Consider the following 14307-nt stretch of genomic DNA (forward strand, 5'->3'; position numbering starts at 1 on the left):
TTGCCAGCCTCGTCCTCTGTCCATTGATGGAGCTGTGGTGGGAGCTGGAGCTGCATGGCCCACCAGCCCCTCCGCCAGCCCAGCTGCTCCCCGCAGACAACCCTCTTGCCCCGATGCCTGCCAGAGCTGCCTTGGGGGCAGCAGGAAGAAGGAGAGGGGAAGGACGAGAAAACTGCTGCCGCCACCCCAACTAGACTCCGCGCTGCCCAGCCTTGCCCTCCACCCATCCGATGGAGCCGCAGTGGGGGCTGGTGCCACGTGGCCCCTGCCAGCCCCTCTGCCAGCCCGGCTGCTCCCCCCAGGCACCCCTTTTGCCCCAGTGCCCACCCGAGCCGCCTTGGGGGCAGCAGGAGGAAGACGGGGATGAGGAAGAGGATGGCAAGGAAGCCACCACCAGCGCTGGGCCCAAGGAGGTGGTTCTCCTCTCCTACCTTTGCTGAATCTCCTTCTTCCTTCCCAGCAGCCTGGACTCCGGCACGTCTTCCTGGCCAGAGGGTCCAATGGTCAGGCTGCCTGGGGATTGCAGGGGCTGGTCTCCCTTGGGCCATGGCTTGCAGGAGGACTGGCCCACTCAGGGGACCCTCCAGCGGGCCACTCCCAATAGGGATCCCGGGGCTTCCCTGGGCAGCTCCAAGGCTACGAGGCCCTGTCCGCGCTTCTCCCAAGGGGTGGGGCACCTGGGTGCAGGGCCAATCAGGAGCCTTGCAGGAGGTAAATCCACCTGAGAGAGAGAGAGAGAGAGAAGGGAAGCGAAAGTGCCTCTCTGTCTCTCTTTCTGAAATGGCGGAGGAGGCCATGCGGAGACGGATGCAGAGCAGTGTTTTCTGCTGGTCTTAGGCGACCCCTGTGAAAAGGTCATTCGACCCCCAAAAGGGTTGCAACCCACAGGTTGAGAACCGCTGGTATAGGGTTTCATGCCTGAGCAAGGGGCTGGACTAAAAGTCCTCCAAGGTCCCTTCTAACTCTATTATTATTATTATTATTAGTAGTAGTAGTAGTAGTAGTAATAGTAGTAGTATAGTAATAGTAGTTGTTGTTGTTGTAGTTGTAGTAGTACCCCAGGGACAACTGAGAATCTAGCCCAAGAACAGATGTGCTGAAGCTACATAGAAAAAAAATTCTCTACAGCTAGAGAAGCTCTGACAGAAGCTCTGTCCACACAAAGGAATCACTATAAGAGCAATATACAGAAATCACAAAGAAGAATGTTTGTTTAAAAATGAAATATAATTGAAAGTTTGGATATGAAATATATATTTATATATACATTTAATGTAAACACCCTTCCACAACATAACAGTATAAAAGATATTGCATTAATAAGATATTGCTACCTGCTAAGTTCATAATTAAAACAATCAGTAATGATTTCTCTAGAATTCTGTCTAACATAAACATTTTCACCAGGGATTTAGAATGCTCTTATCTCCCCTCCCCCCAGCAGCATCAATTAACAACGGTTGTCCTTTAAAAAGAACTGCAGAAAACGTATTAGATTATGGCAATGCTCTTTCTAGATCAGATAACATTAATAGATTTCCCTACAATTTTATATTAATATCTTACCATCAGATCTTTTCATCAAACCATTTTCTAAGTCAAGGTTTTGTGCTTGTTCCACATCTTGAATAATTTTCTCCAGATTGTCAAACAAAATTATTTTTTGCTCGGCTAACAATTGAACTATCTGTTCTGCATATAAAGAACATTATTTTTTTTAGAAATGTACACCATAGAAATAAACTGGAAGCAGTTTTAGAGGTTAGGATGTATTAAAAGCAATTGAAATAAAACACATTAAACTAGCAATATCATAAATAATATTTACGAAAACACTAAAAATTTAAGAGCAGCAACACATCACTCAAATGCTGATTGAGCAATCAGAAATTTTGGAAAAATGTAAGATTTTATAATACCTGGAACAAACATCTAGTAGCATAAGTAGATCTAAGTAGATCAGAAGCATAATCAAGAGGGCTTCTGCTTTTGCGCAGTAGTGCAGCAGCCGAGGGATTACAGGGCTCCTCACCCTAAGGCAAATTTCTGCCTGCTAGGAGACCCTAAATGGGCCTGAAGTTGCCCCGTAGTGGCAACAAAGAAGAAAGGAAGTCCTGCCGATTGCAGAGAAGCAGTGATCCATCCGATCAGTTTGGGAAAAGCCCTCCAGAAACCAGCAGGAGAAAGGCTAGCTTAACTTCAGAGTCTAGCCCAGGGATAGGCAACCAAAAATACTCAAAGAGCCACTTGGACCCGTTTCATATATATATCATAAAGCTAAAAAAGGATATATACAGTGTTATCTCCATTTTAGATGTCAAAAGGGTCTCTCTGTCTGTCTGTCTGTCTGTTTCTCTCTCTCTTTCTGCCTTTGGTCTGCCAGTCCTCTTCCCCCAAGAGGACCTCTCTCTCTTTCCTCTCTCTCTCTCTTTCTCTCTCTCTTTCTCTTTCTTTCTCTCTTTCTCTCCCCCCCTCTCTCTCCCCCCTCCCTCTCCCCCTCCCTCTCTCCAAACTTCTGCTCACCTGGCAAGCTGGCTTCAAGCTGTTCTCCAACAAGCTCAGGGGTAGGCTCTTTTATGACTCATGGACTTCAACTCTCAGAATTCCTGAGCCAGCATAGCTGAGCTAGCTAGCTCTCTCCTGCTTCCTGTTTCCTGCAGAGACACAGCCAAGGCAGAAGCTCCACCCAGTAAGCTTTTCAGCTCGTCGGAGAACACCATGACTCCACTCTCTTTTTTTTACACACACGCACACACACAAAAAAAACACAAACACAGAGAGAGAGAAGGAGAGAGGGAGAAAAGTTCTGTCTCTGTCTCTCTCTGCAAATGCAGAGGAGGCTGGGAGCCACAGGGGAAGGCTCAAAGAGCCACATGCGGCTCCGGAGCCACAGGTTGCCGACCTGTAGTCTAGCCCAAGCTACAAGCAGCCGAAGCCCAAAAGCACTACTTTAAGCTGACTGTAAACAACATGTTTGGAACTAGGTAGTAACAGTGATTTTCTCTCTTCTACTAAAAAATTGATTTCCTGGGGGAAAAAGAAAAACCCCAAGAAGCAAAAAGCCTCTGAAAGTGAGAAGGGGGGGCTCTTTGCCCCACCCTCCTACAGATGGAAGCAGCAAATTAAACATTTCAGAGGGAACAGAAATATACTGAAATGAAATGAATATAAGACTTAATTTGGATGTTTGAAATCGGTGGAATCTGTTAAGGTTTTCCTTTCAAATCATGAAAATAGAAGTAAACAATTGTCTATTACTGACTGGTGCTGACATCTAGTGCTGGATGAAAATATACAACAACAGTTGCTTTTTTACAGGGACTGGCAAAGCCCAGGAAAAGATAACTTAGTTTTGGTGACCTTCAATGTCTTAACAACAGAGAACAGCTGTGACAAAAAAGAAAGAAAACATTTTGGGCTATCTACAAAGTGAGAATTATAAACTGTAAAAAAAAGAATTGACCTTTCTGGATTACAAATACCAATTCAACTGTGACTCTAAAGCTGTCTGCAGAGAAAGGAAAACCCTGATTTTTAGCTATCATGGAAAACCAGAGATCTGCAGAAAGACTATACCAAGAAAAAAGAAATACTTTCCAGAAGATCTATGCTATGTTGAAACTAATCCAAACAACAGAGATCTCAAACCATGAGGAGATTAAAAATAACTTTGAAAATATAAACGAACACATCTCCAGTTTAACTTTACAACACAAAAATTTTCATAAAATAAAAAGCAGAAAAGATTAAGATTATGGAAAGATTTTTTTGATTCATGAAGCATATTGATCAGAAAAGATGTTTGGCAAAAAAAGGGCTAAAATGAGAATTAAGAAATTAGATGATGGAATTTACCAGAGGGAATATTTAAAAATTAAACATCTGTTTGAATATGGTTAAAGAAATAGAAAGATTTTGGATATAAATGAAGATTCGTTTAAGAGGGATGAACCCCTCAAGTAACATAGTATTTTTTTCTTTCTTTTTTCATTTGTTTTTTGACATGAAAAATATAAAAATGTTGGGATGGTTTATACAAAAGAAATATTTTCTGTTTTTTTCTTTTTTAAAGATATGAGAAATGTAAAAGTGTTGGATGGCTTGTATGAGAAAAAAAAAACTTAAATACTTAAGTGTAACTAATTTTGTGAAAATCTTAACTAATAAAAATGCTTTGAATATTGTGGGGAAAACAAATTTAAATAAGAATTCTGTAAACAGGATCTATGACAAGGCAATTAGAAAAGAAGCTTTATATTGATATGGTTATTATTTGCAGAAACATGAGAAAAATGTCTATATTTAATTATCATTATTCAAATAATAAGAACTGTATTAATTTAAGGCTGGCAAAAAAGAATATTATTGGAAGAAGAGAAAATAAAGCAAAGTCATTATATGGATACAGAATTATAGAAATTAATTTTTATTGGTTGTTTTTTAAATACTAACCCAGACAACATGTTTACCAAATATTAAGGTGATTATGTTAAAAATCAATAAAACATTTTTATTTTATTTTTTAAAAAGAAGCATAATCAAGAGTTGACCTATGGGCTGGTACCCTCTTCTTCTAGTAAAATGCCTATCTCTTTGGGAAATTAAAAAGAAAGTGAGAAGTTTGCTGGATCCTTTTGTCATATAGCAATACAGAAGTGGAAGAACGATTTGAAATGCCAGTTCTAATTTTAGCTATATGATGTATAATGAGACATAAACCTGTCATCAGAAAAAAATTGAAGACAATTTTTTATCAGTTCCTAATTCTCCCTGCAGATATTTGCAGAAAATGTCCCAGAACAATTGGAGGACCTCTATGAGGAAGGAAAGATTAATCCCATTTCATCAAATCTAGAGTTAAAAATAATTAAGATATGATTCTTGCTTTCCTAGGCTATAAGAAGAATTAACCATCGTTGAATGCTTCCCCACACTAAACTAAGAATTATTTTTGTCATTATTAGTACTATGTTGTCAACCAAATATATATTTAAATTTTTACATATATTTTACAGACTAAAACAAAATACTGCTGAGAAATCACAAAAGTGCCTAGCATGTTAACATACTAAAAATTAATTACTTACCATTGTCTGGCTGAATAACTGCAGCGGCCTGCAAAACTTTCAAATCTTTCTGCATTAATTCTATATTATCCAAATACAACCTTCTCTTCTCAGTTAATGCTTGTATTTCTATAAATGGAAATATTTTAAAATTATTAGCCTAAAAGATTCAAAATATAAATTTATCAATTTACTATTTAAAAATGAGTAAACATAACATTAATATAAAATAAATTTGTACAAACTTAATGAAAGAATTTTATTTTTACCACTTTTCAAAATACTAGAAGAGGAGTGAATTCTCCTCAGAAAATATTCCATAGTCTGGTGTCCACACAAGATAAGACCTTTTCCTGTAATACCAGATAGATAAGACTTAGAAATATCTTCAAAAAGACATTTGCTAGCTAAATAATCTGGCAATTTTATACCAGGATGGATACTTAGGATTTTAAAGGTTGGCACATCACGTTAAATAATGCCTCACAGGCAATTTGCAACTAGCATATATCCTTCAGTACAAACATTATGTGATACCTTTATCTGGTCCCTTTATTTAGCTTCAGTATTTGTATTTTGCAATTTTCAAACGCTTTGCAAAAGTAAGAAAGGATATAACCAACACATGGGAAGTTGCAGCTAAGGTCAGGAATGGTTATAGCTGGTGTAACCATTTGTACTAGTAGTAATTTATAAATGCCACTTTTTTACAGCGGATGTTGTGGGCTTAGCGACAACTCAGAATTAAGGAGCATTCCCAGACTGTGGACCTCTCTTTCTCAGATAATGCAATCCATCCAAAGTGGTACTTCATTCTCCATGTTCTGCACCTTTGTATCATCTGGATTTAATTTATTTATTTTATCATGCAGTTAATTATCCAAATGTGGGTAGTGATTTTGCACAATAATAAAATGGAGAAGGAAATATTAGGTGAATGATGTCAGTCAAATGCAAAAATCTTTATTGTGTTAATTTAAAATCCATAAATAAGGTTCAAGCTTTAAAACTCTTCTCCAGCCTAGACAGCAGTGAGCAAATTATGATCCCTTGTAATTTTGCTGAATGTCAATTCTAAGCAGTCTCAGTCAGATAACTCCCAAGGAGAATCATGAGGATTTCAGTCCATGGCTAGATAGTAGTTACAGCAGATCAGAATGGGAGAAAAAGGTGAAAAGTGGCTATTATTAATATAATGTCAACACAATTAATAGAAGGAAGGAATGTGCATTAAGTTTTAAAGATGAAATGCAGAAAGAAAAGTAATAAATACTTTAATTATTGTTTCTGCTTCTACTTTGTCTCTCCAAAACTGCTAGACTAAAGGTAAACAATGACTGATTCTCCAACACTGGAAGTTTTAAAGAAGAGACTGGACAGCCATTTGTCCAAAATGGTGTAGGCTTTCCTGCCTGAGCAGAGGGTTGGACTAGATGACCTCCAAGGTCCCTTCAAACTTTATTATGGATCATCGCACAGTCAGCCAGATGTTCAGACTGGATTTGGCATTTTGTCTACCTATCGAGTCCTTACCCAGGACCTGGGATAGGTAGATGTGGATGTTTGATGGTATTACAGATATCGTCGCAGGATGGAAGCAGTTCCTAGTAAGGCCGCCTTTTGCAATTGACTAATAGCGAATTTGTCAATGCCAATGGTGTTCAAGTGGTGCTCCAGTTGTTTTGGGATTGCACCCAAGAAGCCTATTACTATTGGTACTACCCTTGCTTGCTTTTGCCACAGTCTTTCTATTTCTATTTGTAGGTCTTTGTATTTTGTTATCTTCTCCAGTTCTTTCTCTTCTATTCTGCTATCTCCAGGCACTGCCACGTCCACTATCCAGACTTTTTTGTCTTTCTTATCGACAATTGTTAAGTCTGGGGTGTTATGTTGCAGGTGCTTGTCTGTTTGAATTCTGAAGTCCCAGAGCAGTTTAATTTTATCATTTTCTATGACTTTCTCTATTTTATGATCCCACCAGTTTTTGCTTACAGGCAAATGATATTTTTTGCAGATCTTCCAATGAACCATTGTTGCTACTTTGTCATACCGCTGCTTGTAGTCAGTCTGTGCAATGTTCTTGCAACAGCGTACCAAATGGTCCACTACTTCTTCAGGTTCTTTGCATAGGCGGCACTTACTGTCTGTTGCTGTCTTCTCAATTTTGACTTTATATGCATTTGTCCTTAAGGCTTGGTCTTGTGCAGCCAGAATTAGTCCCTCGGTCTCTTTCTTCAATTTTCCTGCTCTTAACCATTGCCATGTCTTGTTATTATCTGCTTTCCCAGCTATTTTTTTAATGTAATGGCCATGTAGTGCTTTGTCTTCACATGTCTCTATTCTGTTCTTCATTTGGTCTTTCTTGTAGGCCAGTTTGGTCTCTCCAGTAGTCAGTAAGCCTTCCTGATATACTAATTTCGGTGCATCTTCATCATTGTTCTTCAGATAGTCTTCCAAAGCCATTTTTTCTTCTTCAACCATCTGATGTACTTGTAGCATTCCACGCCCACCTATTTGCCTTGGTAGATAAAGTCTGTCAATGTCACTGCATGGATGAAGGGCATGATTCATTGTCATTATTTTTCTGGTCTTCCTATCCATTGCTTTTAGTTCTGCTTGAGTCCAGTCCACTATTCTAGCTGTGTACCTAATCACTGGAATTGCCCAGGTGTTGATTGCCTTTATGGTATTTCCTCCATTGAGTTTGGACTTTAAGATCCTCTTCACTCTCTTGATGTATTCACCTCTAATCTTTTTCTTGACTTCAGTCTGCTTGATGTTGTCAGCTTGAAGGATACCCAAGTATTTGTAGTAATCTTCCTCATCCAGAGTCTTAATGTTATTTTCGTGGGGCATCTTGATTCCTTCAGTTTTCACTACTTTTCCTTGTTTGATAGTAAGTGTGGCACATTTGTCCAAGCCAAACTCCATAACAATATCTTGAATATATATACGGACAGTGTTGAGCAGCAATTCTATTTCAGATGATGTTTTTCCATACAGCTTCAGATCATCCATGTAAAGGAGATGGGATAGTCTGGTAGATGTTTTTGATGTTTGATAGCCATGTCCTGAGTTATTCAGTATTGTTGACAGAGGAAACAGTGCAATAACAAATAGTAATGGTGATAATGAATCTCCTTGAAATATTCCTCTCTTGATATTAACCTCTCCCAGCTCTCACCATTGATCTGCAACTGTGTCTTCCATTGTGCCATCGATCTTTGCACAAATTTTCTGATGTTTCTACTGACTCCTGTTATTTCTAGGCACTTGATTATCCAGTCATGTGGCAGAGAGTCAAATGCCTTTTTGTAGTCAATCCATGCCACATTCAGGTTGGTCTTCCTTTTCTTGCAGTTTTCCAAGATCGTTTTGTCTATTAGGAGTTGATCTTTTGTTCCTTTGCTATTAGGGTGGTTTCCTTTCTGCTCAGGTGGAAAGAGATTGTTTTCAACTAGATGCTGTTGTACTGCATCAGCTACCACACCAGTTAGTAATTTGAAAGTTGTGGGTAAGCAGGTAATTGGCCTGTAGTTGCCTGGTGTTGCCCCTTTTGCTGGATTTTTCATTATTAGGTAGATTTTCCCAGTTGTTAGCCACTTTTCAATTTCTCCTCCTTGTAGTATATTGTTGAACTGCTTGACAATGAGTGGGTGTATAACAGTTAGATGTTTCAACCAAAACCCATGCAGTTCATCTTCACCTGGTGCTGACCAATTTTTGATTTTCTTTGCTCTTTTTTCTACCATTTTTGTTGTTATTACTAGTTCTTTCATTTCAACTTCTGTTTTATTTGCATCCACCTCTTTTAACCAAGCCGCATCCTTGTTGTATTTCTTTGGGTTATCCCATATCTGCTTCCAGAACTGCACTGTTTCTTCCTTGTCAGGTACTGACTGATTCCTTGCAGTTTCTCCATTGATGGATTGGTAGAAACGTTTCTGATTGGATTGAAATTGGAGGTTCTGCCTATAGTTTGCAATTCAAGCTTCATATCTACTGATTTTCCTGGCTATAGCTGTTATTTGTTGCTTTATTATTTCCAGTGCTTCCTTGATCTTCCTTGTTTCTAAGTGGTATTTCTTGATTAGGTATTCTTTGGTCTTCTTGTTCTTCAGCTTCTTTTCTTTCATCTGTTCTAGCTTGCTTGCATGTGATCTTAACTTGCTGATCTTATTTTCTAGTCTAACCTTCCATATTTGTGGTGCACTGTTGGTTTGTTTTTCTTCTTTGTTGATTTTGCATCCCAGGTATTCAGTTATAACTGCAGCTGTGCTGTACATTAGTTGGTTTGTTTCTTGCAGTGAATTGGTGCTTATACTGGATATTGCAGTATTTGTATCTTTTAATGCTTGTGCTAGCAGTTTCTTTGGAACAAGCTTCAATGCAGACAGCCTTATTCTGTTGTTTTTGTGCTGTTCTAGATGCTCAGTTATTCTTTGTTTCAATTCTTTTATTTCTTTAGTTAGAGGGTTTTGTTCTTCCTGAGGTAGAGGTGCCTGGTTTCCAAATGAGAACAGTTGTATATCTCTGCTGGATTCCTTCACTGCCAACTCCCCCTGGTTTGCCTCTACATTCTGAATTATTATTATCAATCATCGCACAGTCAGCCAGATGTTCAGACTGGATTTGGCATTTTGTCTACCTATCGAGTCCTTACCCAGGACCTGGGATAGGCAGAAGTAGATGTTTGATGGTATTACAGGTATCGTCGCAGGATGGAAGCAGTTTCTAATAAGGCCACCTTTTGCAATTGACTAATAGCAAATTTGTCAATGCCAATGGTGTTCAAGTGGTGCTCCAGTTGTTTTGGGATTGCGCCCAAGGAGCCTATGACTATTGGTACTACCCTTGCTTGCTTTTGCCACAGTCTTTCTATTTCTATTTGTAGGTCTTTGTATTTTGTTATCTTCTCCAGTTCTTTCTCTTCTATTCTGCTGTCTCCAGGCACTGCCACGTCCACTATCCAGACTTTTTTGTCTTTCTTATCGACAATTGTTAAGTCTGGGGTGTTATGTTGCAGGTGCTTGTCTGTTTGAATTCTGAAGTCCCAGAGCAGTTTAATTTTATCATTTTCTATGACTTTCTCTATTTTATGATCCCACCAGTTTTTGCTTACAGGCAAATTATATTTTTTGCAGATCTTCCAATGAACCATCGTTGCTACTTTGTCATGTCGCTGCTTGTAATCAGTCTGTGCAATCTTCTTGCAACAGCTTACCAAGTGGTCCACTGTTTCTTCAGCTTCTTTGCATAGGCGGCACTTACTGTCTGTTGCTGTCTTCTCAATTTTGACTTTGTATGCATTTGTCCTTAAGGCTTGGTCTTGTGCAGCCAGAATTAGTCCCTCGGTCTCTTTCTTCAATTTTCCTGCTCTTAGCCATTGCCAGGTTTTATTATTATCTGCTTTCCCAGCTATTTTTTTAATGTATTGGCCATGTAGTGCTTTGTCTTCCCATGCCTCTATTCTGTTCTTCATTTGGTCTTTCTTGTAGGCCAGTTTGGTCTCTCCAGTAGTTAGTAAGCCTTCCTGATATACTAATTTCAGTGCATCTTCATCATTGTTCTTCAGATATTCTTCCAAAGCCATTTTTTCTTCTTCAACCATCTGATGTACTTGTAGCATTCCACGCCCACCTATTTGCCTTGGTAGATAAAGTCTATCAATGTCACTGCGTGGATGAAGGGCATGATTCATTGTCATTATTTTTCTGGTCTGCCTATCCATTGCTTTTAGTTCTGCTTGAGTCCAGTCCACTATTCCAGCTGTGTACCTAATGACTGGGATTGCCCAGGTGTTGATTGCCTTTATGGTATTTCCTCCATTGAGTTTGGATTTTAAGATCTTCTTCACTCTCTTGATGTATTCACCTCTAATCTTTTTCTTGACTTCAGTGTGCTTGATGTTGTCAGCTTGAAGGATACCCAAGTATTTGTAGTACTCTTCCTCATCCAGACTCTTAATGTTATTTTCGTGGGGCATCTTGATTCCTTCAGTTTTCACTATTTTTCCTTGTTTGATAGTAAGTGTGGCACATTTGTCCAAGCCAAACTCCATTACAATATCTTGGCTATATATACGGACAGTGTTGAGCAGCGATTCTATTTCAGATGATGTTTTTCCATACAGCTTCAGATCATCCATGTAAAGGAGGTGGGATAGTCTAGCAGATGTTTTTGATGTTTGATAGCCATGTCCTGAGTTATTCAGTATTGTTGACAGAGGAAACAGTGCAATAACAAATAGTAATGGTGATAATGAATCTCCTTGAAATATTCCTCTCTTGATATTAACCTCTCCCAGCTTTCACCATTGATCTGCAACTGTGTCTTCCATTGTGCCATCGATTTTGCACAAATTTTCTGATGTTTCTACTGACTCCTGTTATTTCTAGGCACTTTATTATCCAATCATGTGGCAGAGAGTCAAATGCCTTTTTGTAGTCAATCCATGCCACATTCAGGTTGGTCTTCCTTCTCTTGCAGTTTTCCAAGATCATTTTGTCTATTAGGAGTTGATCTTTTGTTCCTCTGCTATTGGGGCGGTTTCCTTTCTTCTTCTTCTTCTTCTTCTTCTTCTTATTATTATTATTATTATTATTATTATTATTATTATTATTATTATTATTATTATTATTTATACACATAATGCCAATCTAGTGAAAAACAGAAGCAGAGAAATAGTTTTTATAGTAATGAAATTAGTTCTAATTTTGACTCCTCCTCCAAGATGGGAGGGTTTGCTTCTCCTGCAGACGAACAGCTGATTTTTCCTGTCAAAGCAGGAAGTTAAAAACTTCCAGTTTTACTTGGTAGCAGGCTCCCTAGATCAAATGGGATCAGCCAGGAATGATCCAAGATGACCTTTGGGCAACTGTGGATACTTCTGGAAAGAGGTTGCAATTCCTGCTAGAGGGGTCGAAGAGCCCAAACTCCATGTTTTCTCTCAGCTGTTTGGTATTTTGAAGCATAATTGGCTTTTAATTGCACTATCAAAGTTTTTTCTTTTAATTTGATTCTTAGTTTTAAAAGTTAAGTGGCTGGTTGAAGGCTGATTTATTCTAAGCACTTGCTGGATTTTAACATCAACTTATTTTTGTTTCTTCACTGGTATTTTTTGGAGGGGGGCTGTGAACTATTTTCAATTTCCCTATGGAAAGTGAATTTTCTGAGTAGTAAAACTGACCTAATGGATTTATATCTATACAGGAGTCCTCAACTTAGAATCACAAATGAGCCGAAAATTTCTTTTGCTAAGTAAAACATTTGTTAAGTGAATTTTGCCGCAATTTACAACCTTTCTTGCCACAGTTGTTAAGTTAATCACTGCAATTGTTAAGTTAGTCACACAGTTATTAAATGAATCTCACTTCCCCATTGACTTTGCTTGTAAGAAAGTAACAAAAGATGATTACATGTCCTTGGGACACTGCAACTGTCATAAATATGAGTCCAAGTGTCTGAATTTGATCACATGACCATGGGGATGCTGCAGTGGTCATACGAAAAAAATCTTAAGTCAATTATTCTAGTACTATTGTAACTTTGAACAGTAATTAAATGAACTGCTGTAAATTGAGGACTACCTGTACTGGTTTTCATTACAGGATTTAATTCTTACAAAGTTTTGGTCTGGATTTTTTTTAATTTTTGATGGAACTTTTCATTTTTCTTCTTTTTTCATACCTTCATTCTGAGATTATTTTAATGTTCTCTGTGACTATTTTGTTACAGTATATTTAACATTTTTGTCTTTGAAAGCAATTACTTTTTTTCCCTTGGTTGTGTAATTTTAGATTTACTTAGGAGACTCTGTTGTATATTTTAAAAAATGCAAACAATGCACCAGATTAAAGATAAAGCTCATGGAAGCCTTTGAAAAAAATATTTTTAATTTACAAGCTCAAATTGACAACTTTGATAAAAAGCTTGATAAAATTACCAGGGTTTCAAATCAACATCCTAGATGCAAACAATTGCAGCTAAGCCAGACTTAAAACTGAACGAACTGGAATCTAAGTCCTGGAAGATTTGAAGAAGCAGTTTGGCAAGAAAACAGAAAGCCTGTCGCAGAAATCTAAAGGAAATCTGGATTTTACAGGTTTATAATTGGCATATTGGATGAGTCATGAACTGGACTTTCTTAAGAAGATGGATTTATTATGCCAAACTGGAAATTTGGACTGGACTTTTCTGGGAATTGATTTTGGAAAATGGACTTATATCAAATAACAAGTGAAAAAAGATTTCACCATTTCAATAATGGAAGTGATGGAGATATTTACAACAGAGGTTTAGGATATTGGAAGATGAGATGAAATTGTTGAGAAAGCTTCCAATAAAAATCTTAAGGGAAAATTTTGTTATTAAGAGCTAAATGAAAATATTTAGTCCCGGATGGATCAAAGATAATGATTGTGATAATTTCTGGCAGATAAGAAACCATATAGACCAGGGGTCCCCAACCTATGGTCCACTGCCCACTGCCGGGCCATGGCCTTCTGGCCACCGGGCTGTGGAACAGGCTGGCCAGTGCGTTTATGTGTGTGGGCACACTCACCTCCACTTGCGGTAGAGCATGCAGACCTGTTTGCACATGTGTGTGACGCTAGCAGAGGTGACAGCTAGCGCATGTACACATGCACAATGGGACTGCTAGTGCTGTGCAGGTTGCACGGTCTATTTGCACATGCATGCAGTGCTACCAGAGGCGGCAGCTAGTGCATGTGCACATGCACAAATGGGGCTGCCAATGCTGTGGGGTTGCATGGCCCATTTACACATGCATGTGGCGCTAGGAGATGCAGTGGCTAGCACCTGCGCACCTACACAAAAGGGGCTGCTACTGCCATGCAGGTTGCACATGGCCCTTTCATGCATGGCCCTGTTCGCACGCACTCGTGCCTGCTCATGCAAATTTTAAGCTGCTCCCTTTCCCTCCAGGCCACCATGAAAAGATTAGTGACCTCTGATATAGACTTTCTATGAGTTAAATACAAGAACAGATTCTTTTTTTTTTATTGAAAATTTTTGAAATTTTTACAAATAAAGAAAAAGGAAAAAAAAAACAACCCTACCCAACCCACCCTAACCCTCCCACTCCATCCCCCCAACCTTCCCAGACCTGAATATAGGCTTAATTAGAATTTCTACAAATCTTAAAAAAAAAAATTAAAAAGTATAGACCATAGATAAATCAAAATACATTACATAAACAACTTATAAAATAATTAACAAT

At 38.5% G+C, this 14307-nt stretch overlaps 1 protein-coding gene across 13 annotated transcripts in view; it reads right to left on the reverse strand.

Annotated features, from left to right (window-relative positions):
- Window positions 1–14307, reverse strand: part of CCDC7 (coiled-coil domain containing 7) — a 325715-nt gene that overhangs the window by 47764 nt on the left and 263644 nt on the right. For 11 of the 13 annotated variants that reach the window (XM_039344077.1, XM_039344074.1, XM_039344070.1 and 8 more), the window contains 2 exons: window positions 5088–5195; window positions 1567–1692 (listed from right to left, as the gene is read on the reverse strand). In XM_039344077.1, coding sequence (XP_039200011.1) covers window positions 1567–1692; window positions 5088–5195 — 234 coding nt within the window. Of the gene's footprint in view, window positions 1–1566; window positions 1693–2606; window positions 2655–5087; window positions 5196–14307 lie in introns of those variants that run through there. The other 2 variants (XM_039344082.1, XM_039344073.1) reach the window with 2 other exon arrangements.

Source organism: Crotalus tigris, unplaced genomic scaffold (genome assembly GCF_016545835.1).
Source record: "Crotalus tigris isolate CLP2741 ecotype Arizona unplaced genomic scaffold, ASM1654583v1 scf7180000017890.1996003, whole genome shotgun sequence".
In the NCBI taxonomy this organism is placed as follows: domain Eukaryota; kingdom Metazoa; phylum Chordata; class Lepidosauria; order Squamata; family Viperidae; genus Crotalus; species Crotalus tigris.